This window comes from Carcharodon carcharias, chromosome 11 (genome assembly GCF_017639515.1).
Source record: "Carcharodon carcharias isolate sCarCar2 chromosome 11, sCarCar2.pri, whole genome shotgun sequence".
NCBI classification, from domain to species: domain Eukaryota; kingdom Metazoa; phylum Chordata; class Chondrichthyes; order Lamniformes; family Lamnidae; genus Carcharodon; species Carcharodon carcharias.
The window spans coordinates 61874834-61900002 of record NC_054477.1 but is presented as its reverse complement, the minus strand read 5'-3'; the positions used below and the strand labels follow the sequence as shown (position 1 = coordinate 61900002).

General features: G+C 41.2%; 1 protein-coding gene across 5 annotated transcripts in view; it reads left to right on the top strand.

The window, feature by feature from the left end:
- LOC121284157 (ras-related protein Rab-39A-like) overlaps positions 1 to 25169 on the top strand; it is a 64913-nt gene that overhangs the window by 15669 nt on the left and 24075 nt on the right. For 2 of the 5 annotated variants that reach the window (XM_041199376.1, XM_041199377.1), the window contains exon 2: positions 6450 to 6670. In XM_041199376.1, the coding sequence (XP_041055310.1) occupies positions 6450 to 6670 (221 nt within the window). Of the gene's footprint in view, positions 1 to 6449; positions 7411 to 10914; positions 11711 to 25169 lie in introns of those variants that run through there. The other 3 variants (XR_005944446.1, XM_041199375.1, XM_041199374.1) reach the window with 3 other exon arrangements.

Here is a 25169-nt window from a genome sequence, read left to right as displayed (position 1 = left end):
AGCATTACTGATCAAATTAAATTTAATCTAAATTTAATTTGAACAGATGTTCCTCCTAGGTGAAATTTTTTAGTTTTTGGTTCTTTCACCACCTGAGCAGGATATGATATTCTCAGGGGAGTGCTGTATTTTTGTATCTGGTACTTATGAACAAGTATTTTTAGTTCTGTTCAGTTGCAAATCTTGATGTTTAAATTGACTTAAGGGGCTGCTGTGGCCCAAATTATTCTAATTTTTTAAATGTGTTCCATGTTCCTTTTTCTTTTAAAGTATTGGCCTGTCTTTAAACACTAGCAATCTATTTGTTATAAGTTAGATACCAAGGTTTTAAGATAGCTATTACCCAATCCTTTGCCTCATTGGAAGTCAACCTTTCCAAGTAGCACACTCAATATTAGACTATTGTGGTGGCCTGTTGCATAAGGAAGTTTTCACTAGACAATTGCGCAGTCACTCAAATAGCAATGAATGGTTACGTCTTGTTGAATCAATTTCCCAGTCAACCTTGCAAAGTCCTCCTCACCAGCAGCTTGGAGGCTGGTGGCCAAGATACCCCACAGACTGGACATGTAACAGCCAGATAGTCATACTCTCAGAATCATATTTATTGCATTCCAGGCTCCTCCGTCACCATCCCTGAGTCTACCCTGTCCTTGTTGGCAGGATGAATCTGCAATAAGGGCACAATGATACACACTTGGGTGGGAGCAGCTCTTTGAGTGCTTAGCATTGACAAGCCACTTTAAGTCTCGTGGCATCAGATCAAGCAAGATGGAGGAAATCTGATGATTACTTAGTTTCCCACTTACTCATCTGACAAATTAGTACTCCTCCAAATTGAATATAACTTTGAGGAAGCTCAGGAAAACAATATGCTCTGGGTGGGGAACTTCAATGTCCCCTACCAGCAGTGGCTCCCTAGTAAAACAACTGACTAAGCAGGCCAAATTCTGAAGTTAATATGCTAATTCAAGTGATGAGGTAACCAACTAAATGGAGTGACATAATTTAATTCTGAAACCTACCTGTCACATACACAGCTGTCCATGATGGCTTCCGTGAATCTATGATTCTATTGGTAGGTCTGATCGTCTTGTTAAGGCAAAGATCCTGATACTGACCGGCGAGTTTTCTGAGCTGGGGAGGTGGATGTGGAGTTTCAGCCTGGAAATGTGAACGTTCAGATTTACCTGCTCTGAGGCCTGGGAAACTAGGCTGGCCAGGATTAAACCTATAAGGGATGTTAAATGTGAGGCGCACAGCCTCATTACAATATCTAAATGTTCAGCCCATGTCCTGGAAACGGTTGGCTCCTGCTCCTTTTGCCATCAGTGTTAAACCTGAAAATGAGTGAATTGGGATGGGATTTAAGATTGCAAAAATTATTACATTTCTTTCAATCCCAATCCAACTAATTTTGGGGGTTAAATTTCACCCCAAAGCTGTCTCTACACTGTGGGGGTACCCTTCATTGCGTAGTGTGACACTAACTCCTTGCTAAGTGGGACAGACTAAGGACAAACCTAGCAGCCTACAAATTGGCAAACATGAGGTGCTGTTGGCCATCTGCAGCAGCAGAATTGCTGCTACTATAATTTGTAACTCATAGCATTCCACACCACTCAATCATCATCAGGCCAGGTGACCAGATTATTCCAGGAATAGCACAAGGCATATCCAGTGATATGAGTCTAATGGAAACTGGTTAATAACTATACAGGGCTACCTTTATGCTAAAGACCCAAAAGCTGCAGGTTATCAGCAGTCTCACAACCAAAGAGGGTGGCAACCAAGCAACCAACAGGAGAGGTGGAACCATGAGCATCACTGTTTATTGAATCTCTTGAGAAAATGTTCTGAAATATAGTATTTGATCAAAGGTAATTAGAGAGAATTTCTCATCCTATAACTTATACAGAAAGAAGTTCTTATGGGCCTTTGATTTATGCTACATCTTGTTTTGGCTTTTAAGTTTTCTGGTTCTTGTGCGATTTTTTTTCATTGTTTCATAATTAAGCTCCACTTCCAAACATTAGAAATGGACATAGAGAAGGATTGAATTCATTTTAGCCAAGGTCTGAATTGGCAAACTGTCTAACCTTTATTATAGTATTGCACTGCATCTGAACTTCCCCTGTAATCTTTTTAAAAATTACTGCTACTGTAAATTTCCAAAAAAAAGGAGCTACTAGGAGGCTAGGAATCATGCGACAAGTAATTTCACCTCCTGACTCCTCAAAGCCTGTCCACCATCTACAAGGCACAAGTCAGGAATGTGATAGAATACTCCCCACTTGCCTGGATGAGTGCAGCTCCTATAATATTCAAGAAACTGGACACCATCCAGGGCAAAGCAGTCCACTTGATTGGCACCACATCCTCAAACATTTACCCTCTCCACCACCGACGCACAGTGTCAGCAGTGTGTACCATCTACAAGATGCACTGCAGGAATTCACCAATGCTCCTTCGACAGCACCTTCCAAACCCACGACCACTGCCGTCTAGAAGGACAAGGGCAGCAGATAAATAGGAACACCACCACCTGGAAGCTCCCCTCCAAGTCACTCACTATCCTGACTTGGAAATATATCGTCATTCCTTCACTGTCGCTGGGTCAAAATCACAGAATCTCACAATGCAGAGGAGTCTGCACCAACACGTAAGAAACACCTGACCTACCTACCTAATCCCATTTACCGGCACTTGGCCCATAGACTTGAATGTTATGATGTGCCAAGGGCTCATCCAGGTACTTTTGAAAGGATGTGAGGCAACCCGCTTCCAACATCCTCCCAGGCAGCTCATTCCAGACCATCACCACCCTCTGGGTAAAAAGGTTTTCCTCACATCCCCCCACTAAATCTCCTGCCCCTCACCTTGAACTTATGTCCCCTCGTGACTGACCCTTCAACTAAGGGGAACAGCTGCTCTCTATCCACCCTGTCCATGCTCCTCATAATCTTGTGCACCTTGATCAGGTCACTCCTCAGTCTTCTCTGCTCCAACAAAAACAACCCAAGTCTATCTAACCTATCTCCATAACTTACATGTTTCATCCCAGGCAACATCCTGGTGAATCTCCTTTGCACTCCCTCCAGTGCAATCACATCCTTCCGATAATGTGGCGACCACAACTGCACACAGTACTCCAGCTGTGGCCTCACCAAGGTTCTATACAACTCCAACATGATCTCCCTACTTTTGTAATCTATGCCTCGATTGATAAAGGTAAGTGTCCCATATGCCTTTATCACCACCCCACTAACATGCCCCTCTGCCTTCAGAGATCTATGAACACACACACCAAGATCCCTTTGTTCCTCTAGTTCCCTAGTGTCATGCCGTTCTTTGAATACTTCCTTGTCAAGTTACTCTTTCCAAAGTGTATCACCTCTCACTTTTCAGGGTTAAATTCCATCTGCCACTTATTTGCCCATTTGACCATCCCATCTATATCTTCCTGTAGCCCAAGACACTCAACCTCAATGTTAGCCACCCGACCAATCTTTGTCATCCGCAAACTTACTAATTCTACCGCCCCACTTAGTCATCTATGTCGTTTATATAAATGACAAATAATAGGGGACCGAGCACAGATCCCTGTTGTATGCCACTGGACACTGGCTTTCAGTCACTAAAACATCCTTCTGTCATCACCCTCTGTCTCCTACAAGTAAGCCAATTTTGAATCCACCTTATCAAATTACCATGTGCATTTGCCTTCTTTATAAGTCTCCCATGTGGGACCTTGTCAGAGGCTTTGCTGAAATCCATATAAACTACATCAACTGCACTACCCTTATCTACCCACCTGGTCACCACCTCAAAAAATTCAGTCAAATTTATTAGGCGTGACCTCCCTCTGACAAAGCCTTGCTGACTATCCCTGATCAAACCTTGCCTGTCCAAGTGGAGATAGATTCTCCTTCAGAATTTTCCCTAGTTTCCCTACCACCGACATGAGACTCACTGGCCTGTAGTTCCCTGGCTTATCTCTACGACCCTTCTTAAATAGCGGAACCACATTAGCTGTTCTCCAGTCCTCTGGCACCTCCCCCATGGCCAGAGAGGAATTAAAAATTTGGGTCAGAGCCCCAGTGATCTCTTCCCTTGCCTCCCTCAGCAGTCTGGGACACATCATCCAGATCTGGAGATTTGTCCACTTTTAAACCTGCCAATACCTTGTCACTCTCTATATCAATTTGCTTAAGAACCTCGCAATCTCTCTCCCCGAGTTTGATACCTTTAACCTCATTCTCTTGGGTAAAGACAGATGTGAAGTATTCATTCAACACTCTAGCAATGTCCTGTGGCCTCACCCATAGATTGCCCTCTTGGTCTCTTATGGACCCTACTCTTTCCCTGGCTATCTTCTTCCCATTGATGTAATTATAGAATATCTTGGGATTTTCCCTACTTTTACCAGCCAGAGCTTTCTTATTTCTCCTCTTTGCTCTCCTAATTGCTTTCTTAAGCTCCACCCTGCACTTTCTGTACTCCACTAATTCCTCCGCTGATTTGTTTCTCTTGTACCTGCTAAAAGCCTCTCTTTTCCTTCTCATCATAACCTGAATATCCCTGGTCAACCATAGTTCTCTGGGCTTGTTACTCCTTCCTATCACCCTAGAGGGAACATGTTGAGCCTGTACTCTCCCTATTTCCTTTTTGAACGCTCCCCACTGCTCCTCTGTAGATTTCCCCACAAGTAGCTGTTCCCAGTCGACCTTGGCCAAATCCTGGAACTCCCTTCCTAACAGCACTGTGGGTGTACCTACACCACATGGACTGCAGTGGTTCAGCTCACCACCATGTTCTCAAGGGCAACTAGGGATGGGCAATAAATGCTGACCCAGCCAGTGAAGCCCACATCCCATGAATGAATAAAAAGAAACTAAAATCCTGAGATGCCGAACTTCTAACCCAGTCCTTTGTTATAACTGAAAAGAGAATTAAAGGGATTATCAAGAATTACTTATATACCAAGTCAGTCAAGGGACTTAGATGACATTCATATGCACTATTGTGGGTTATGAGATTATTGAATATCTGCATTAGATATTCTAATCTTTGCAGTTTCCTTCTGGATACCAAAGATTCTTTATTAAAGTGTTTTTGTGACCACACATTTGATTGAGTATATAATATTAGATATTGCTGCTGTACAGCAACATGGTGAATTGGAGATGGAAAGCCGATGTTGAATATTTGTATTTCACAGTTGCAATTGTGATTATTTTAATGAATTCTGTTTTCTGGGATCAAAAACTATTACCTTGGCATCAGAAATGAGGAAAAAGATCCATTTTCCAGTTTTATAATCATCACTGGAGGCACAAGACAGGATTGTGATGTAATACTCTCCACTTGCCTGGATGAGTGCAGCTCCAACAACACACAAGAAGCTTGACACGATCCAGGACAAAGCAGTCTGCTTGATTGGCACCCCATACACAAACATTCACTCTCCCCACCACCAATGTACAGCGGCAGTAGTGTACCATCTTTAAGATGCACTGCAGGAATTCACCAAGGTTCCTTAGACAGCACCTTCCAAACGACCGCTACCATCTAGAAGGGCAGCAGACACAAACACCACCACCTGGAAGTTCCCCTCCAAGCCACTCATCATCCTAATTTGGAAATATATCACTGTTCCTTCACTGTTGCTGGGTCAAAATCCTGGTGTTCCCTTCCTAATAACACTATGGGTGTACCTATGTCACATGGACTGGAGTGTTTCAAGGAGGCAGCTCACCACCACCTTCTCAAGGGCAGTTAGGGATGGGCAATAAATGCTGGCCTAGTCAGCAAAGCCAACATCCCATGAATTAATGAAAGAAAAAACAGTGAAACCTGACCCTGTCATCCTCAAGTCCAGGTGCACATTCCTGCCAGTGTCATGAGATAATAAGCAGGAAAAAGGACAATTGCTGAATTTTATTCACCTTTGTCCTCACCCCTACCATACAACAGCCACCACCACCCCCACCACCCCCCTGCCATCACCTCGCCTAAACTGTATTTGGGATTAAAGAAAACAGCCAGGAACACCTGTATCTGGGACACTCATGTTCGGATGGTTCAGTACTGTGTCACACAATGCAGATGAATGTCTGCAAGAGCTCTTCCACTTGTCTGTGTAACCCAGACAAAACAGCTGTAGGCACTTTAGAAAACTGCATCAAAAGATTCATTTTATTGAGATCAGATGTAACTCGAGACCATTTTTCCATATCAAGTGTGTGCAACTTTTTTTTTTACAAGGCACTTTCAGCATTAGCTGATGTTGGAGTTTTCTTTTTGTTTGGGGAGGTTACCATGAAACATTACATTGACATGTGGCAAAGATCTAAGTAAATTATTGATGCTAAAATTAATTTTAAAGCACTTGATCATTGATTACAAGAGGAATAATAGTCTTTTGACTTTCTTTTCTCCCTTCTTAGGTCCATAACCCGTTCCTACTACCGTAATTCAGTTGGCGGGCTTCTTGTGTTTGATATCACAAATCGTAGATCTTTTGAACATGTGCGTGACTGGTTGGAAGAAGCAAAAATGCATGTCCAGCCATACCGAATTATATTTCTGCTTGTCGGACACAAATGTGACTTGGCAACCCAAAGGAAAGTTTCAAAGGAGGAGGCGGAGAAACTTGCAGCTGTATCTGGTATGAAATACATAGAGACATCTGCAAAAGATTCTACAAATGTGGAGGAGTCCTTCACTGTTCTGACGCGAGAGATATATGAGCTGCTCAAAAAAGGCAACATATCCATCCAAGAAGGGTGGGAAGGTGTTAAGAGTGGTGTGGTTCCTAATGTTGTTCACTCTTCTGAGGAAGCTGTGCAGCCTGGAAGACGGTGCTTTTGCTAATCAGAGGGATAATGAACTCTGTATTCCAAAGAGTTGCTTAATGTACTACTTAGCCTTTTCTGCAAGCTTATCTGAAAATGTCAACAAATCTACTAGGGTTTATCCTAGATCTGCCATAGATTTGGTTAAAATGTTTTCATTGTAAAGTAAGTACCCCAATTTGGCTACAGAGCTTCTCTAACATGAAATACACAAATTTTATTTCATCAGAGCTGCAGAGTTTAATAGTAAGAGTATTTTTTTTGCACAGTAAAATCAAGTTTTATTTTTGGGACTTGTTGCCTTACCGTAAGACTGGCCAATCTGTTGGAGAAACTGAAGAGTATAATTAAAGATTTAATGAGCGTGTATATTTGATATGAGCCATTTTCCCAAAACAATGATTTAAATAAGGTTTAATCGAATTCAGAAATGCTTATGTAGCTTCTGGGATATGAGAAGCTTTAAATTACTAAATGTTTTAAAGTAGGATTTTGTTTGTTTTATGCAATTCCTTAATTCCCCAGCTTTAAATTAAACTCTATGAATTATGAATATTTTCCAAGGTTTTGATTTGAACCTGGTTGCTGTCCTAACATATTTAATGAAGTGACAATAGGTCATAAATACAGCACTTGAAACAATGAAGAAGGAAATGGAAGCATTCCACAATAAATGAGAACAGAATTGTGCTGTTAAGAGGCGCCAAAAAGTTGCACTGCCACAAGTTATCACTATGCTGATGTCTATGTTCCTGCAGTGATAGAGTGCATTCCCTGATCATTTATAGTTTGCTGCCTTGTCTAAACCAAGTGTTTGGCTAATTATATGCACAAAGATGTTGGCCAAAGCCCCTTACTTTAGAGCTCTACATTAAATCTCTTTTTGTGGGCCAATGTTGTTTACTGTTTGGCTAATAAATAGTAAACATATACTGTAGCATGGCATGCTGTTGTTTGGCTTGTAGGTTTTAATGTTACGGTTTACAGTTACAAACTGCTGTCTTTTTATTTTGGAAAGAGGCAAGGCTGGTTTGGCCATTGAACTTGATCCTTTCTATATTTGCACTGTGGAACATATGAATTAGGAGCAAGAGTAGGCCATTCAGCCCATCGAGCCTGCTCCGCCATTGGATCTGATTATGGCTTCTACTTTCCTGTCTACCCCCAATACCCTTTGACTCCTTTGTCAGTCAAGAAACTTTCTAATTCAGCCTTAAACATGTTCATTGATCCTGCCTTCACTGCTGTCTGAGGAATAGAATTCAACAGACTAATGACACTTGAGAGAAAAAAATTCATCTCATCTGTCTTCAATGGGACGCCCCTTATTTTTAAACTGTGTCCCCTAGTTCCAGTCTCTCCCATAAGAAGACACATCCACCCTGTTAAGACCCTTCAAGATTTTATGTTTCAATAAGATCGCCTCTCATTCTTCTGAACCCAACGGATACAGACCCAAAGATAAAAACAAAAAAACTGCGCATGCTGGCAATCCAAAAACAAAAACAAAAACAGAATTACCTGGAAAAACTCAGCAGGTCTGGCAGCATCGGCGGAGAAGAAAAGAGTTGACGTTTCGAGTCCTCATGACCCTTTGACAGTTCTGAGTTTTTCCAGGTAATTCTGTTTTTGTTTTTGTTTTTGGATACAGACCCAATCTGTCCAACCTTTCCTCATAAGACAGCCTCTTCATCACAGGAATCAGTCAAGTGTACTTTCTCTGCCCTGGTTCTAATGCAATTCTATCCTTTCTTAAATAAGGAGACCACATCTGGACAGATGTGGTTTCACTAACGCTCTGTATGACTGTAACAAAACTTCCCTACATTCCCCTTGCAATAAACAACATTCCATTTGCCTTCCTAATCACATGCTGTACCTGCATTCTAACTTTGTGATTCATGTACAAGGGCACCTAGACCCCTGTCTACTGCAGAGTTCTGCAGTCTCTCTCCATTTAAATAATATGCTGCTCTTCTATTCTTGCCAAAGTGGACAAGTTCACATTTTCCCACATTCTACTTCCTCTACCAAAGTTTTTCCCATTCACTTAACCTATCTATGTGCCTTCATAGACCCTTATGTCCTCTTTATAACTTACTCTCCTACCTGTCTTTGTGCCATGGACTGAAGATGAGAATGGCGAATGCGTGATTGAGAGAGCAAGCAAAGTATTGTCCCAAATGTGACTTAGAAAAGACTTGAATATTACCCGTATGGACAAGTCAGCCAATCATTGTATGTATTTGCTCATATCCTTACACCTATTGTTGCTAGTTTCTGCACAACTTAATATGGACACCATTTAAACTGTCGTGTGTTATGTCTAGATAATGCATGCAATATGCTGAATTGGCTACAAACCTTAAGCATACCAGCCTGCTCTTCAATTCTGAAGGGAAATGCTAATATGCAAATAAGTGGATGAACTTGGAAGCTTTTTAAATCTAGTTGTTTAATTATCAGATATGGTTTAACAGAAACTACATTAACGGTCTGTAGACTGTAAACCACTTACATAAGTATTTTATTTTGCCTGCATTTTAAGTATCATAAGGATGATATTTAAGATGTAGGTTCAGTGGCGAAAATCAAATGTTCTTGTTTCTTTATTTGTTCAATTCAAAATAGCTGAACTTGCTGGGCAAATTAAATATCACATAATTTTGTACATCACAGGTGTTAAATCTTAAACTGTTTAAATATTTCTCCTTTAGTTTATATTGTAAATGAACCTAACTCACCTCTGTTCATCTACCAAGCAGGAAGAGTACTCAAAAAATTTACCAAGCAGTAGGAGAGGCTGATCAGTGATGACCTTTTCAGCCAATTGAGTACAGTAGAGAGAATTAGCTTGTATTTGGGGTTCTTGTTCTCATCTCTTTAGTATCAGACAGTTGCATCAATTTCTTGTACACCTAGCTAAAGCAATTTTTTAAACAAAAAGTAGACCATTATAGCCAGTAGGTTTAACACTGCTTTTGATTATTGTTTTGATCTGAGCTATTAATGTATAAATAGAAAACTGGCAATAATTGCTGGTCATTCCCAAACATTTGCACAATGAAAATGGCTTGAGTTTTGCTTTTATGAAATTTTCAAATTGTTTTCATGGTTGACCTACTGTCAGAATTGATTTTTTAAAAATAAAATCATCATGCTTTGATTGGGAGAGATTTTTGATTCACTACTTTTGTAGTGAATTCCTAATCTTGACTATAGGGAATTGTTTTCACGTGAAAAATAAAAACCAGAGGGTCTATTATGCCAAACTTCTTTCACATGATCTCACAATCCCCCTGCCTTTTCAGATGAGAATTGAAAGTCATTCACTGAGAATTGGGAGCAGGTATTTTCCCACCTTGGAGAAAGGTGGAAATTGCCTTTATTTATCTTTACCATTTTGAAAAGCTGAAATTTAACATGTTTATTAATTTATAATTAGCCAGCTGAATCCATAATTATCTAAAATTATTATGAGCTGTTGTACTTGAGATGAGACCTAAAATCAGGGATATAATAATTTGAATGCCAACATTTTTTTCTCTTGTTCTCCAAAATAATTAATTGTTCTTTTGTATTGTAGTCTGACTTCTTAATCCCCAAATTTTGGCAATGACTTCTGACCTTAGAAAACTATATATTTCCAGAAACTAATTTTTACTTCCTAATAGAAAAGAATATTTTAAAAATATATAAGTTCTTAGAATAATGGTAAATTTAACAACTTCCAAAATTTCCCAAGAAGTATTAAATACCCCATGAGATCATGATTGTTCTTGGTTGTTAATATCCAGATTTGAATCACTACTTTTGTAGTGAATTCCTAATCTTGACCATAGGGAATTGTTTTCACTTGAAAAATAAAAACCAGAGGGTCTATTATGAATCAAACTCCAATGTTTCCTCTGATCTTGCAAATGTTCTTTTACAAAAAAGTTACAATGACAACAGATTTTGTCACATTAGGCTTTTTTTCCATATTTTGGTTAAATGTATTTGCAGCGTCAATTGGTTCTTTATGCAGTAACAGGACTTTGGAATTATTTTCCTGCAGAACCAGCAAATAGGGATTCAAATTGGAAGTTTATACTGGCAGATCACCATTGTGTTTGCATTGGACTTGGGATGAGATCCATCTCTGAACATGGCCCCATTAATCCATGGTAATTCAACAAGCAATGTTCATACAGCTTTATAGTAGTTAAAGGAGTCAAGATTTTCGGAAAGGTCTAGATTCCTTTTTGCTAGAAGGTAAATAAGGTGATATTCTGTGAATATGAGGCTTATTTAGGCTATTTTAAGATGTTACTAACATCAGATTATTCCCTCCTTCTTCTGCTAACCTTTCTTTTAATTATTATTTGCAATTCTGCTTGTGAAAGACAAATGAAATGTTACAAATATCACTTGGTCTTGTAACTGTAAATGAACAATAATGAAGATTTGTTTAGTACTAAAAGCTAAAAAAAATTTGAGGTATTGCATTCACTTGCAAAGAATTTCTTGAATCCTACACTCTCTTCAATATTGCTCAATGTCTTTTGTGTTTGCAAAGCACATAACAAATTCTTCTTGTCAACAAGTTATACAGATTATGCTTTTTCAAGTTGATGTGCTCAACTCTGTTCTGTACAATCATTTTTGATTAGCACTAGTTCCTCACCATTATGCAGTATCTTAAAATGAAGGCCGACCAAACCATGTAATAATTGCATTACTTTCCCAGGTTAACATTTTATTGTGTAGTACACCCAAGCTTTAAAATTAAATTTTAATTTGTAAATTAGAATGGTGAGATTATGCATTTTTGTACATAAAAAAATTAAATCTGTGAAAACTACAAAATTGAACCTACTATCTCCATCATTGAATGTATTTAAGGCTGACACAGACAGATTTTTGCTCTCAGGGAATCAAGGGTATGGAGAGTGGGCGGGAAAGTGGAGTTGAAGCTGAAGATCAGCCTTGATTGTGTTTGTTGGCAAAACAGGCTTGAAGGCCATATAGCCTACCATGTTCATATTTCTTATGTTCTTAACAAAATAACTATATTTGACTCTCAACTGCTTTACAGATGTTTTTTTTCTAATCTGGTGTAAGTTACAAATGTTGGCCGAACCAAAGTTCTGCTGGACAATACATTGTGTAAACAGTTTGTGGTGCCATAATACATAAGTAAAAGCTGACTATTATGTTTGCTTTGTGGTTTGTGTACAATTTTATGCTAATTTTTTTATTACAAATAGCAGAATTGATACGCAATTGTGTGTGGACACTAAAAAGTTGTCGCTTGTCTGTTCGTAGGATAGAAGTCGGTGTTTTGCAACATGCTGGTGATTTGAAGTGTTTACATTAATTTCCCTTATGTAACTAATAGATATGGAAACTGTTTTAATGTCACTTTGTACATCTTCCATACAAATAGCTTACAGTTTGTGAATGAACTGCAAGCGCGCTCTCATGCTTTATGTACTGCTCCATTACATTTCTCCTGCAACACAAACGTTTTATTGGAGCAAAACAATCCACGCTGCCCTGTGAGCAAAGGTTTACAATTCCTTTTATTAAAGGGTTAAATCGAGACAATGCACCTCGATATTATAGGCTGTTTCAGCAATAATGAATTTTAAATATTTGCATTCTCAGTCTTGCCATCAGGATTGCTTTTTGAAGGTCAAAAATTTGCAAAGGAGTATTACTATTTTGAACATGGAAGATTACTATGAGTGCAACCACTATTTGTGTAGCTATCCTAGGATTAGGTCCATGGGACTTATCGGCCGTTAGCCCCATTAGTTTCTCTAGTACTTTTCTCTCTAGTGATAGTTATTGCATTTATTTATTCTTTTCCCTCTTGATTATTTAGTATTTTTGGAATGCTATTAGTGTTGTCTTCTACTGTGAAGACTGATGCAAAGTATTTATTCAACTCCCCTGTCATTTCCTGGTTCACCATAATTATTTCCCCAGCCTCATTCTCTAAGGGGCCGATGTTCACTTTGGCCCCTCTCTTATATATTTAAAGAAGTTTTTGCTGTCGGTTTTTATATTACTTACTAGTTCATCCTCAAGTGTATTTTCTCCCTTTTTACAATTTTTCTGGTCACCTTTCGTTTGTTTTTAAAACTTTTCCCAATCCTCTGGTTTACCACTAAAAATTTCCAAATTGTATATTTTTTTCTTTCAATTTGATACTATCCCTAATTGCTTGGTTAACCACGGTTGGTTTATCCCTTTCCTGGAATCCTTCTTTCCCACTGGGATATATCTTTGGTGGGAGTCATGAACTATTTTCTTAAACATCTGCCATTGTTCATCAACTGTCTTTTCTGCTAAACTCCTTTCCCAGTCCACTCCAGCCAACTCTGCCCTCATTCTTTTGTTATTACCCTTACTTAAGTTTAGCGCAGTTGTTTCTGACCCAAAATTCTACCATGCTATGGTCACTGTTTCCTATAGAATCTTTTACTCTGAGATTATTTATTAAACCTGCCTCATTACCCATTACCACATCCAATGTTGTGGATCCAATCAATCCCTGGTTGGATCCACAACATATCGTTCTAGGAAGCTGTCCCGAATACACTTTATGAATTCTTGCTCATGGCTACCTCTGTCAATTTGATTTTCCCAATCCACATGAAGATTAAAGTCACCCATGTTAATGTACTACCTTTTTTACATGCCCTCATTATCTCCTGATTTATTCTCAGTCCTACAGTATAGCTACTGTTAGGGGGCTATGGACTACTTCCACCAGTGTCGTCTTCCCCTTGTTATTTCTTACCTCCACCCATATGGATTCTTTATCTTCCGATTCAAGATCATTTCTTACTTCGTACTTATTCCATCTCCATACTAATAAAGCTACCCCAACACTCCACCCTTCCTCACTTCCTCCGTCACTATAAGATCATACCCATTAATCTCTGTATGCCGTTAATTCATTTATTTCATTCTGAATGCTACGTGCATTTAAGTAAAGAGCCGTTAATTTCGCCTTTTACCATTTTCCCCCCTTTGACCCTATTTGTTGCTGTTATTTTATGTTTGTACAATCTGTCCCTTCCTGCCCTCTCTACAGCCCTAGTTAACTGATTTGCCAGGACACTGATCTCAGCATGGTTCAAGTGAAGCCATCCCACCGGAACAGTTCCCTTCTACCCCAGTACTGGTGCCAGTGCCCCTTGAACTGAAACCCATTCCTCCCACATCGACCTTTGAGTCACGCATTTAACTCCTTGACTTTGTTTAACCTATGCTAGTTTGTCTGTGGCTCAGGTAGTAATTGCAAGGTTATTATCTTGGAGGTTCTGCTTTTTTAATTTAGCTCCTAACTGTTCAAATTCTTTCAGCAGAACCTCCTTTCTAGTCCTATCAATGACGTTAGTACCAACGTGGATGATGACAACTGGACCCCTCCCCTCCCCTCCCACTCCAATTTCCTCTGCAGCTCTGAGGAGATGTCCTTAACCCTGGCATCAGGCAGGGAACACAACCTCGGGACTCGTGTTCATGGCTGTGGAGAACAGTATCTATCCTTCTTAATTATACTGTCCCCTACCACTACTACGTTGCTCCCCGCCCCCCTACCAATTTCAATGGTTCGCTGTACCACAGTAGCATGGTCAGTTCACTCATCCTCCCTGCAGTCCCCATGCTTGTCCACATGGCTTGGAAGAACTTTGTAACTGTTGGATGGTTGTGGGGGCCGAGACTCCTTGAATGCTACCCCTCTGGCTCCTCATACCTTCTGAACCTGCAGTCACACCTTCCCTGTCCTGATCACAGACCAAATTTGAATTACCTAATCTGAAGGTTATGACCGCCTCCTGGAGCACAGTGTCCAGGTAACTTTCCCCCTCCCCGATGTGGCGCAATGTCTGCAGCTCGGACTCCAGCTCCTTAACTTGGATCCGAAGTTACTCGATCTACAAACACTTACTAGAGATGTATTTGCTCTGGATCACCTTGTTGTCCAGCATCACTCACATGCTGCAGCAGCAACACATCACCCATCCTGCCATTGCTATAGTATTCTATTTAATTACTTAATTAGTTACTCTAGTATCCTTGCTCTTTACATTTTACTGGCGTGTAAAAAAAATTACAGTATCGATCTTATACTTAAGTTATCTTTAAGAAAAAAGTCTAGAGACCTAAACACAAACAAAAGACCTTACTTTTACTTTAAAGACTAGAAATCCTCAATAATCCTACTCCCAAAACAGCTGCTTTCCGCTCTCTTTAATGGTCTCTCACTCTCTCATTGTTAATGGCCCTGCTGCTGCTCTCACTCTTGACTAAAGTGACCAAAGAAGATTTGGTAATATTGGTTTTAATACCCTTTTATTGTATTTTTTATCATGCCTGTAATTGTTGTACAAATTCAGAAATATTCTCGAGTTACAAACTTCTCATCAAAATCTAATATAGGTAACTACTGTTGTAAATGGGGAGTTAATATAAATAGCATGCACGAAACAGAAGCTGGCTGTTAACATCCATAACCTCCATCCATCATTAGAGCTGTATTGTTGGACCCAGTTTCAGCAAAGCTGAAATAGTGCTTCACAGTAAAACTACACCAATGTACCTTTTTTAGGTACCAAGACCACTCCCATATGAAACATAGTTGTTAATTATGTAAATTAAGGTTAAACATGTACAAGTAATGGGCATTCATTGAAAAATCACATGCACATATAGAGAAGCTTATTGATACTGATGGTGGGGGGATTTTAGGGTTACATTTGTAACGTCTCATTTTGTGAATAAATCTAAAACTGAGTAAAGATTGACTTCTGATCTTCTACTTCATAACTAGCTGTAAGAAGTTTAACAACAGGCCCCAACCATCTCCAGGCTAAGAATATCTCCCTGGCTCTTTTAATCTATGTTGTGAAGTTGCACCTGAACTGGGGCCAGCAGTTCCTTTGCAGGTTCACCACCCCCTCCCAGCGTCATTAAAAGCTGTGGGACTGGAGGGATGACATCAAGCATCACTAATTTTGCCTCTTCCACTTTGCCTGTCTCCAACACATATCCCATCTGTAAGCTTCAAAATTGGGATTTTTTTTTGAATGTCTTTGCCTTCAAAAGTGTTGTTGATACATCCCAGCTCTCCCCCTTCCCCACCCTCCGCTGGTTAAAAGGCTCAGGGATGGGGTCAGGGTCAGGGAAAATTGTCAGGCAGAAGTTCTTCTAACACTAGAGTGGAGCCTCAGAATTTCTGATCCACAGTGCTCTTGCTACCATACTAGTATACCATCATTCCTGATGGTGAGGTTCTCTTTATTAATGTTGTATACATTGACTTTCTTTCTGATCGCCTTAAACTAGTCGATGTTAGTAAAGAACCAATAAGACCTAGTTCTTCATTAGGTATTAAAAAAATCATTACCATTTGAGCATCAGGAAAATAGTGCATATATCTGTAGATAGGTATACAAAATCATAGAAATATATATATATATACTGAAGGAGGCCATTTTGGCCTGTTGTGCCTGGGGTGCTAATTTCATGGTGGGTTTATCTTCCTACTCTTACCCTACTTTTTAATATTATTCTAACTCACTATTATAATTGAATCAGTTTCAGTAGACACTTGCAGTAGTGTATTCCAAATTCTAAGAACCCTTTGTGTGAAAAGATTTCTTTAAATATCCTGTTTCATAAATATTGCATTAATGTTAGAAAGTAATCTTTAATTTATTGCTGTCTGAAATTGTTCCATAATTTAATGCACTGAACATGACCCTCTCCTGTAATGCCCAGTCTTCTGGTGAAAATATGCTGTGCCTTTACCGCAGTTTGGCTATCCTCCCTATTATAGGGTTCCCAAACTGGATAAACTACTCTGCTTTCATGTATAGTGCGCTGCTTTCCTGTTACCTGAGTGATGCTGCTTTGTATTGCTTTAAGATAGGTGCTGGTGTCAAGCTAATGTTGCAGTATAACAATGACAAAAAAGCCACAAGTTAATAGGTTTGTTTCACGTTATAATAACCACAAATCCTGTTGTAAGATGAAATGAATATAAATTCGTTGATACGCAAATAAAACAAAGGTGATGCAAATAGCAGATGTGGATGTGCAAACTGGATATGTAAAATTATTTTTTTATTTATTCATGGGATGTGGGCATCACTGGCTAGGCCAGCATTTATTGCCCATCCTTAATTGCCCTGGAAGGTGGTGGTGAGCTGCCTTTTTGAACTGCTGCAGTCCATGTGGTGTAGCTACACCCACAGTGCTGTTAGGGAGGGAGTTCACAGATTTTAAGATCAATATACTTAATGCATTGTAATTTATATTTTATTTGAAAAATTAAAATAACTAATCAATCTCTCACATCAAATAAGGGTAATAACTATAGAATCTGTTTAGAAACATAGATCTTTTTACATTGTACACCTATTGTATCTCCTTCCCACAGTTTTTTTAGAAAAATATAATTGATTTGAATAGAGTTTTACCAGTTTTCAGTTACTATGCTGAAAATCCCTGCTATCAACCTGCACAATTCTTAAAAACTCACATTATTAGGTTAGTTTATAATTGATTCTCTCAATTTCAAACTTGTTTTAGCTGTATACTTATCTGAAACAGGATGCCTTTTTAAACCCCTTGCTTGAATAATAGAAATTATTAAATTAATGCCTTTTTAAAGTATCTATAGTAGAATTTAAACTTTTCTATGGGTGAAATTGCATCTATGTTCCAATGTGTTATGAGTTAGGTTTGGGGTAATGTACATCACAAAACAAAAATTTGATTGCTTTCTGAACCTGAGACTTGTTATGAAGCATCCTGCAGTTTGTTCTGTATAAGTTTCTGGGCAGAATTCTCGTTCAGTTTTGACAAACATCTTTTGATGATGGAGAGGATGAAAATGTACAATTTAACAACTTTAATCTGAAGTGCTTTAATATAATATGTTTTCAAGAGAGGTGATGTGATATTTAATTCATGCATATTACAAGATAATACACCAAATGTGCACGCCAATGCAATATTTAAAAATTGTAACCTTACTGTTACCTAAATCACTTAATTAATATCATAATTTTGTAATATGTTTCCTTTTTTTTGTTTAAATTTCTGGTTGACATAGCAAACTAGCCAGCATGTAAATGGTGCACCCAGTTTGATTTTCTTATCCTTGACAGAATAGAATATCATTCTTTTAGGGCTGCCACAAATAGTAAATATGAATAACCTTTCTGTGGTAGAAGACTTTAAGATTAGAAGTATTTATTACTCTTTACCTATACAACTAAAAGAGTGGCATGGAGGGTATGAGCGGCCATTAGGGTGATTCCCAAAAACTAATGATGATTCTGTTGTAGTGGCTCTGTTGTGACCGATTCATTCACTCAAAATATACAACTTCTACACACCCGGATCTTTTGCAATGATTTATATATATGCATAACTAAATTATGCTAAATATTTGAAGTGCAAAAATAACACTTCCAAGAGTAAGAAAACAGAAAATGTTGAAAATACTTAGCAGGTCAGGCAACATCTGTGGAGAGAGAAAGAGTTAATGGGCTGGATTTTCACCCTAGAGGAGAGAAGCAGGAGTCAGGAAATGTTCCAGCTTGGCACAGCCATCTCAGGGGAAAGTGTCTGCAAAAGTGGGATTTTCATTCCGGGCATGGGGTCAGGGAGCTGGTGGTGGTGGTGGAGTGGCAGGTGCTAACTGGAGCTTGGTTAGAAGGCCTGTCTCAGTGCTCTGGGACTCATTCCAATTTGTTTTATTTAATGTTAGGTCCTCCAGCCCTCACCACCACCCACCCACCCCAAATGGCCCATCATAACTTCCATGCCAAGAATGCATAACGAGACTTAGCTAAGAGACCAGATATTGATTATTCTGTTGAAACTGCTGTACCCAAGGGAAAACATTGCTAGATTGACAGCTCTTTCTCTTAGATCTATTTTGTCAATTGCACAATGTTTATTTAAACAGATAAAAAGGGTGTTAAGTGCTTGTAATTTCTACTTTTGATACTTTAAATGTCTGGATGATTGACACATTTTTGGGGCTGGAGAAAACAGTTTTTTAAAAGAAAGTTATGAATGAATAACAGACTTTTTAAAGCTTTTCCACACATGCCATTGTTCATTGGTTCTGTACCGTGTATGCTGGGTGAATGGGCATGGAAGTACCATAAATTGGCATGGAGGGGTCATTGGTATAAGGGGCCATTGAGGGTGGGTGGAGGGGTATAGGTTGCATGGAGGATATGAGAGGCCATTGGGGTTGGGTGCAGGGACTGTTGGTTGGCATGGGGGGGTAAGACCTTTTGAACTTGCCTTTCAAAAAGTCCCCTCATCCAGACTACGGTTTGCAACACCTCAGAGGAGCCGTGAACCGTGAGTTCTTGAAAAGCTTGCTTGACTCTGAAAATTGCCGGTGGTGGTGGTGGTGTGGTGGTGGTGGTGGGGGGGGGGGGGGGGGGGGGGGGGGGGGGGGGGGGGGGGGGGGGGGGGGGGGGGGGGGGGGGGGGGGGGGTGGAGTGGTTAGGAGATGCCTATCCTGCAATGGAGACAGCCAGCTCGGGAATGCAGCGTGCAGCTTCACAACCCACATCATACCGCAGCCTTATCCCGTGCTGATAAAAATTAGGGGTGCTGGAAATGGGGCCAGGACTCCCCCAGTCTCCCTGATTCTTCGAAAATCCAGCTCAATGTTTGTCAGAACTTGGGAAAAGTTAAAAATGTAATTTAATTTTATGCAAGTGAAATGGAGGGGGTGGAAAAAGAGCAAAGGGGAAAGTCTGTGATGGGATGGAAGACAGATTGAACATAAAAACTAGGATCAGGAGTAGGCCATTTGGCCCTTTGAGCCTGCTCCGCCATTCATTATGATCAGGGCTGATCATCCAACTCAATAGCCTGCTCCCGCTTTCTCCCCAAATCCTTTGATCCCTTTCGCCGAAGAGTTGGTACAAGGCCGAAGGGAATGGACAAGTGAAGACCTAAGTGGTGTGTCTAGAGGTGAGTGTGGCAGACTAATTAACAGTTACCATCTGAAAGCAAAAGCAAGGAAGAAAGCAAGACTAAACCCAAAATCTGCAAAGAAAGAGGAAACAAAATGAGGCAGTAATTACAAGCTGCAATTGTTGAACTCTGTGTTGAATGTGGAAGGCTGTAAAGTGCTGCTGAAAGATGAGGTGCTGTACTTTGCGTTTAAGCTGAGCTTGATAGGAACACTGCAGGAGACTGAGGCAGAGAGGTTGGTGTGAGTTCAGGATGGAAAATTAAAATGACGGGAAACTGGAAGCTCGAGGGTCATATTTGTGGAGTGAACAGAGGTGTTCTGCAAAGCGATCACCCAATCTGTTTGGTCTCCCCAATTTAGAGGAGTCTGAATTGTCAGCAGCGAATACAGTAGGTGAGTTGCAAGAAGTACATGTAAACCACTGTTTCATCTGGAAGGAAAGTTTGAGGCCTTGCACAGTGAGGAGAGAGGAGGTAAAAAGGCAGGTGTTGCATTCCTGTGCTTGCATGAAAAGATGTCATGGGAAGGGTGTTGGGGCTGATTGAAGAGTGGACCAGGGTGTCACAGAGGGAATGGCCCCTTGGAATGCTGAAAAGGCAGGGGAGCAAAATGTGTGTTTAGTGGTAGCATCATACTGGAGGAGGCAGAAATGACGGATGATCCATTGAATATAGAGATTGATGGGGTGGAAGTCAAGGATGAAGGGAACCCTATAATGGTTCTGGGAGGGAGAGGAAAGGCTGAGAATGCAAGTGGGAAATGGGATGGACACAGTCCAAGACTTGTCAACCACAGCGGGAAGGGGCAGTGTGGTGGTATCCTCAGTTGAGGAAAAAGGAAGACTTATCAGGTAGTGCTGGTATAGAAGGTTTGATCATCAGTACAGATCCAATAGAGACATGGGCCAGGATTTTCCTCTTGGTGATTTGGGAGCGGGGCTCGCTCGCCAAGGGGAAAATAACGTGGGATGACGTTGGGAGGGATCCCCGATGTCATTCCAGGCCATTTAAATCTTAAGGAAGCTGGGCGGACAGCGAAATCAGCTATCTACCCGCCAACCTGTCAATGACCAATTAAGGCCATTGAACGACTCATTAAGATAGTTAAATGCCCTGCCTGGCCAACCTTAAGGCTGGTGGGCATGCCAGGAGCCCCAGCAGCCTGTAGATTATTAATGAAACTTCATCCACTGGCGGGATGGAGTTTCATTACCGTTTTGTAAAAATGTAATAAATTTTAAGTGTTTATTATCAACATGCCCCATCTCATGTCACATTGTCACATGAGGGGGACATATTAATAATTTTAAAATGTCTCTATTTTTTGACTACTTACCTTTCACTAAACTCCCCAAGACAGGACTTTGCCTCAGGAAGCAGTGCACTCTTTCGCACCCATGCACGAAAGAGCGCACTTTGACAGTTGGGCATTCCCTCCCTCCCGGAACAGGAAGAGCATAGCGCTTCCTGTCGGGTAGACCGCTGGGCGGGCCTTAATTGGCCCACCACTCAAAATGGTGGCAGGCCCCGTTTCGATGATGGGGTTTGGCTGCCCACCCGCTGCCGAGACCGTAGGGCCTGCCCGCCAGCCAAGGGCTAAATTCTGCCCATAGGAACTGGAAGAATGGATTGAAGTCCTTACAGGAAGCAGGGTGTGTGAAGTGTAGTTGAGGTTGCTGTGGTAGTAAGTGAACTTATAGTGAATATTTGCAGATAGCTTATCCACAGAAATGGAGAATGCAAAGTTGAGGAAGGGAAATAAAGAGGTTGGTGGTGGAGAGAGATTGGATGTCCGTGGCGAAAAGGAGATAATTTGAGCTAGGAAACTGGACATTGTGACTGAAATCATCGAACAATCACTAATGGAGGTGGGAAGAGACTGGACAAGGGGAGAAAAGAGAGTTGAGATAGGAAATCAGCTCAGTGGGCATGAACAAGCTGAAACAATAAGTCTACAGGGTGGAGCCGCTTTTGGATTTTGGGAAGGAAATAGAAGAAGGGGACTGTGAAGTTTGAGGCCATGGAGATGACTTCCAAAGGAGATGAGGTTAGTGACAGACCTGGAGATAATGGCGATGTTTGGTAATGGGGGCATGGTGCAGGGGGTAGTAGGTGAAAGCATTCAGCTTCTGCAAGGTAGAGGCCAGACAACACCAGCACAACCCTTATCAATATGGTTGACAATGTTAGGGTCAAACCTGAGAGAATAGAGAGGGAGAAAGGTTAGATGACTAAGGGGAGCAGAAAAATTGAAACAGTTACTTCACGTGGCAGTTCTCAACCAAATGATAGATGGTAAGAGGCCAGAGGAAAGGGTCCAGGTGAAGGGAGAATATTGGAGATGGGGAAAAGGTCCGCTGTGCTAGAGGAGGAATCCGGCCAAGGAAATGGGCACAGAGGCAAAGATGACGGAAAAAGAGCTCAGCATCCTGCCTGGTCAAAAATTCATTGAGGTGGGTTGATAGGAGATGAAGCTAAGACGTTTGCTAAGGGAAGGTCCAGGATTAAGGACTTCAACATTGATTTTGCTCTGAATGCTTGGAACTGCCCCCAAAATATTGCATTCAATGTTATTGATTAATATCAACCTGGTGTACTCTTAGATGTTGGCTTATTCACAGAGCAATTGATGCATGTTTTGACTAAAAAGATATCAGCTGAACATCAATGCATGTTCAGTTTGGTGAATATTTTGAAAATTACTTAATTACAATGCAGTGTCACTTTTCTTGATGTTGTCTTTTATGCTAATATTGATTTCACCATTTCAATATTCAATATTTGAGCAATTGAAAATTCTAATTGGTTGGCATTGTTTGTTCTTCCATAAAATTGTGCCTTAAATTAAATTTGTATAACTGGACAATTCAAGCTGATTGTGACTCCAAAGGATTTAGACTAAAGATACCCTAATAGGATAAATGTGCTGTCTTGGTGATGCCTTAAAAAGAGCACATGTAGAGTCTCTCCCACACAATTTTTCTTTATCTTTTAATGCCAACTGAAAGTGAATCTCATACTTTGCGGTCTAGCCCAATTCCAACATCAGGAGTTAAGGGTGGTGCTGTTGTCTGGCGCACTGACCTCTACCTCGCGAAGGCTGAGCGTCAACTCGCAGACACGTCCTCCTACCTCTCCCTGGACCATGACCCCACCATTGAACATCAAGACATTGTTTCCAGAACTGTCACTTACCTCATCTCCTCTGGAGATCTTCCTTCCGCAGCTTCCAACCTGATAGTCGCTCAACCTCAGACGGCCAGCTTCTATCTCCTACCCAAAATCCACAAACAGGACTGTCCCAGCAGACCGATCGTGTCAGCCTGTTCCTGCCCCACGGAAATCATTTCTCGCTATCTTGACTCCTGTCTCTCTCCCCTTGTCCAGTCCCTTCCCACCTACATCCATGATTTCTCTGGCACCTTACGTCACATCAACAATTTCCAGATCCCTGACCCCCACCGCCACCTCTTCACCACGGACGTCCAATCCCTCTACAACTCCATCCCCAACCGGGATGGTCTGAGGGCTCTCAGCTTCTTCCTCAAACAGAGGCCCGAACAATCCCCATCCACCACTACTCTCCGTCTGGCTGAACTTGTTCTCACACTGAACAATTTCTCCTTTAACTCCTCTCACTTCCTCCAAATAAAAGGTGTGGCTATGGGTACCTACATGGGCTCTAGCTATGCCTGTCTCTTTATGGGGTATGTGGAACATTCCTTGTTCCAGTCCTACTCCGGACCCCTCCCACAACTCTTTCTCCGGTACATCAGTGATTATTTTGGTGCCGCTTCATGCTCTCGTCGGAACCTGGAAAAATTTATTAATTTTGCTTCCAATCTCCACCCCTCCATCATTTTCACATAGTCCAACTCTGACACTTCCCTTCCCTTCCTTGACCTCTCTATCTCAATTTCTGGTGATGGACTGTCCACCAATATCCATTACAGGCCTACCAACTCCCACAGCTTCCTTGACTACAGCTCCTCACACTCCGCTTCCTGTAAGGACTCCATCCCATTCTCTCAGTTCCTTCGCCTCCGTCGCATCTGTTCCAATGATGCTACCTTCAAAAACAGTTCCTCTGACATGTCCTCCTTCTTCCTTAACCGAGGTTTTCCACCCACGGTCGTTGACAGGGCCCTCAACCGTGTCCGGCCCATCTCCCGCGCATCCGCCCTCACGCCTTCTCCTCCCTCCCAGGAACATGATAGGGTCCCCCTTGTCCTCACTTATCACCCCACCAGCCTCCGCATTCAAAGGATCATCCTCCGCCATTTCTGCCAACTCCAGCATGATGCCACCACCAAACACATCTTCCCTTCACCCCCCCGTCGGCATTCCATAGGGATCGTTCCCTCCGGGACACCCTGGTCCACTCCTCCATCAGCCCCTACTCCTCAACCCCCTCCTATGGCACCACCCCATGCCCACGCAAAAGATGCAACACCTGCCCCTTCACTTCTTCTCTCCTCGCCGTCCAAGGGCCCAAACACTCCTTTCAAGTGAAGCAGCATTTCACTTGCATTTCCCCCAACTTAGTCTACTGCATTCATTGCTCCCAATGTGGTCTCTTCTACATTGGAGAGACCAAATGTAAACTGGGCGATCGCTTTGCAGAACACCTGCGGTCTGTCTGCAAGAATGACCCAAACCTCCCTGTCGCTTGCCATTTTAAAACTCCACCCTGCTCTCTTGCCCACATGTCTGTCCTTGTCTTGCTGCATTGTTCCAGTGAAGCCCAACGCAAACTGGAGGAACAACACCTCATCTTCCAACTAAGCACTTTACAGCCTTCCGGACTGAATATTGAATTCAACAACTTTAGGTCTTGAGCTCCCTCCTCCATCCCCACCCCCTTTCTGTTTCTTCCCCCTTCCTTTTGTTTTTTCCAATAAATTATATAGATTTTTCTTTTCCCACCTATTTCCAATATTTTAAAATATTTTTAAATCTTTTATGCTCCCCCCCACCCCCACTAGAGCTATACCTTGAGTGCCCTCCATCCATTCTTAATTAGCACATTTGTTTAGAAAATATCACCAACTTCAACACCTATGTGTTCTTTTGTTCTGTTGTCCATGACATCTTTTGATGATCTGCTTCTATCACTGCTTGTTTGTCCCTACAACCACACCACCCCCCTCCACTTCTCTACCCCCCCACCCCCACACCTTAACCCAGCTTATATTTCACCCCTTCCTTGGATTCAACTAGTTCTGTTGAAGGGTCATGAGGACTCGAAATGTCAACTCTTTTCTTCTCCGCCGATGCTGCCGGACTTGCTGAGTTTTT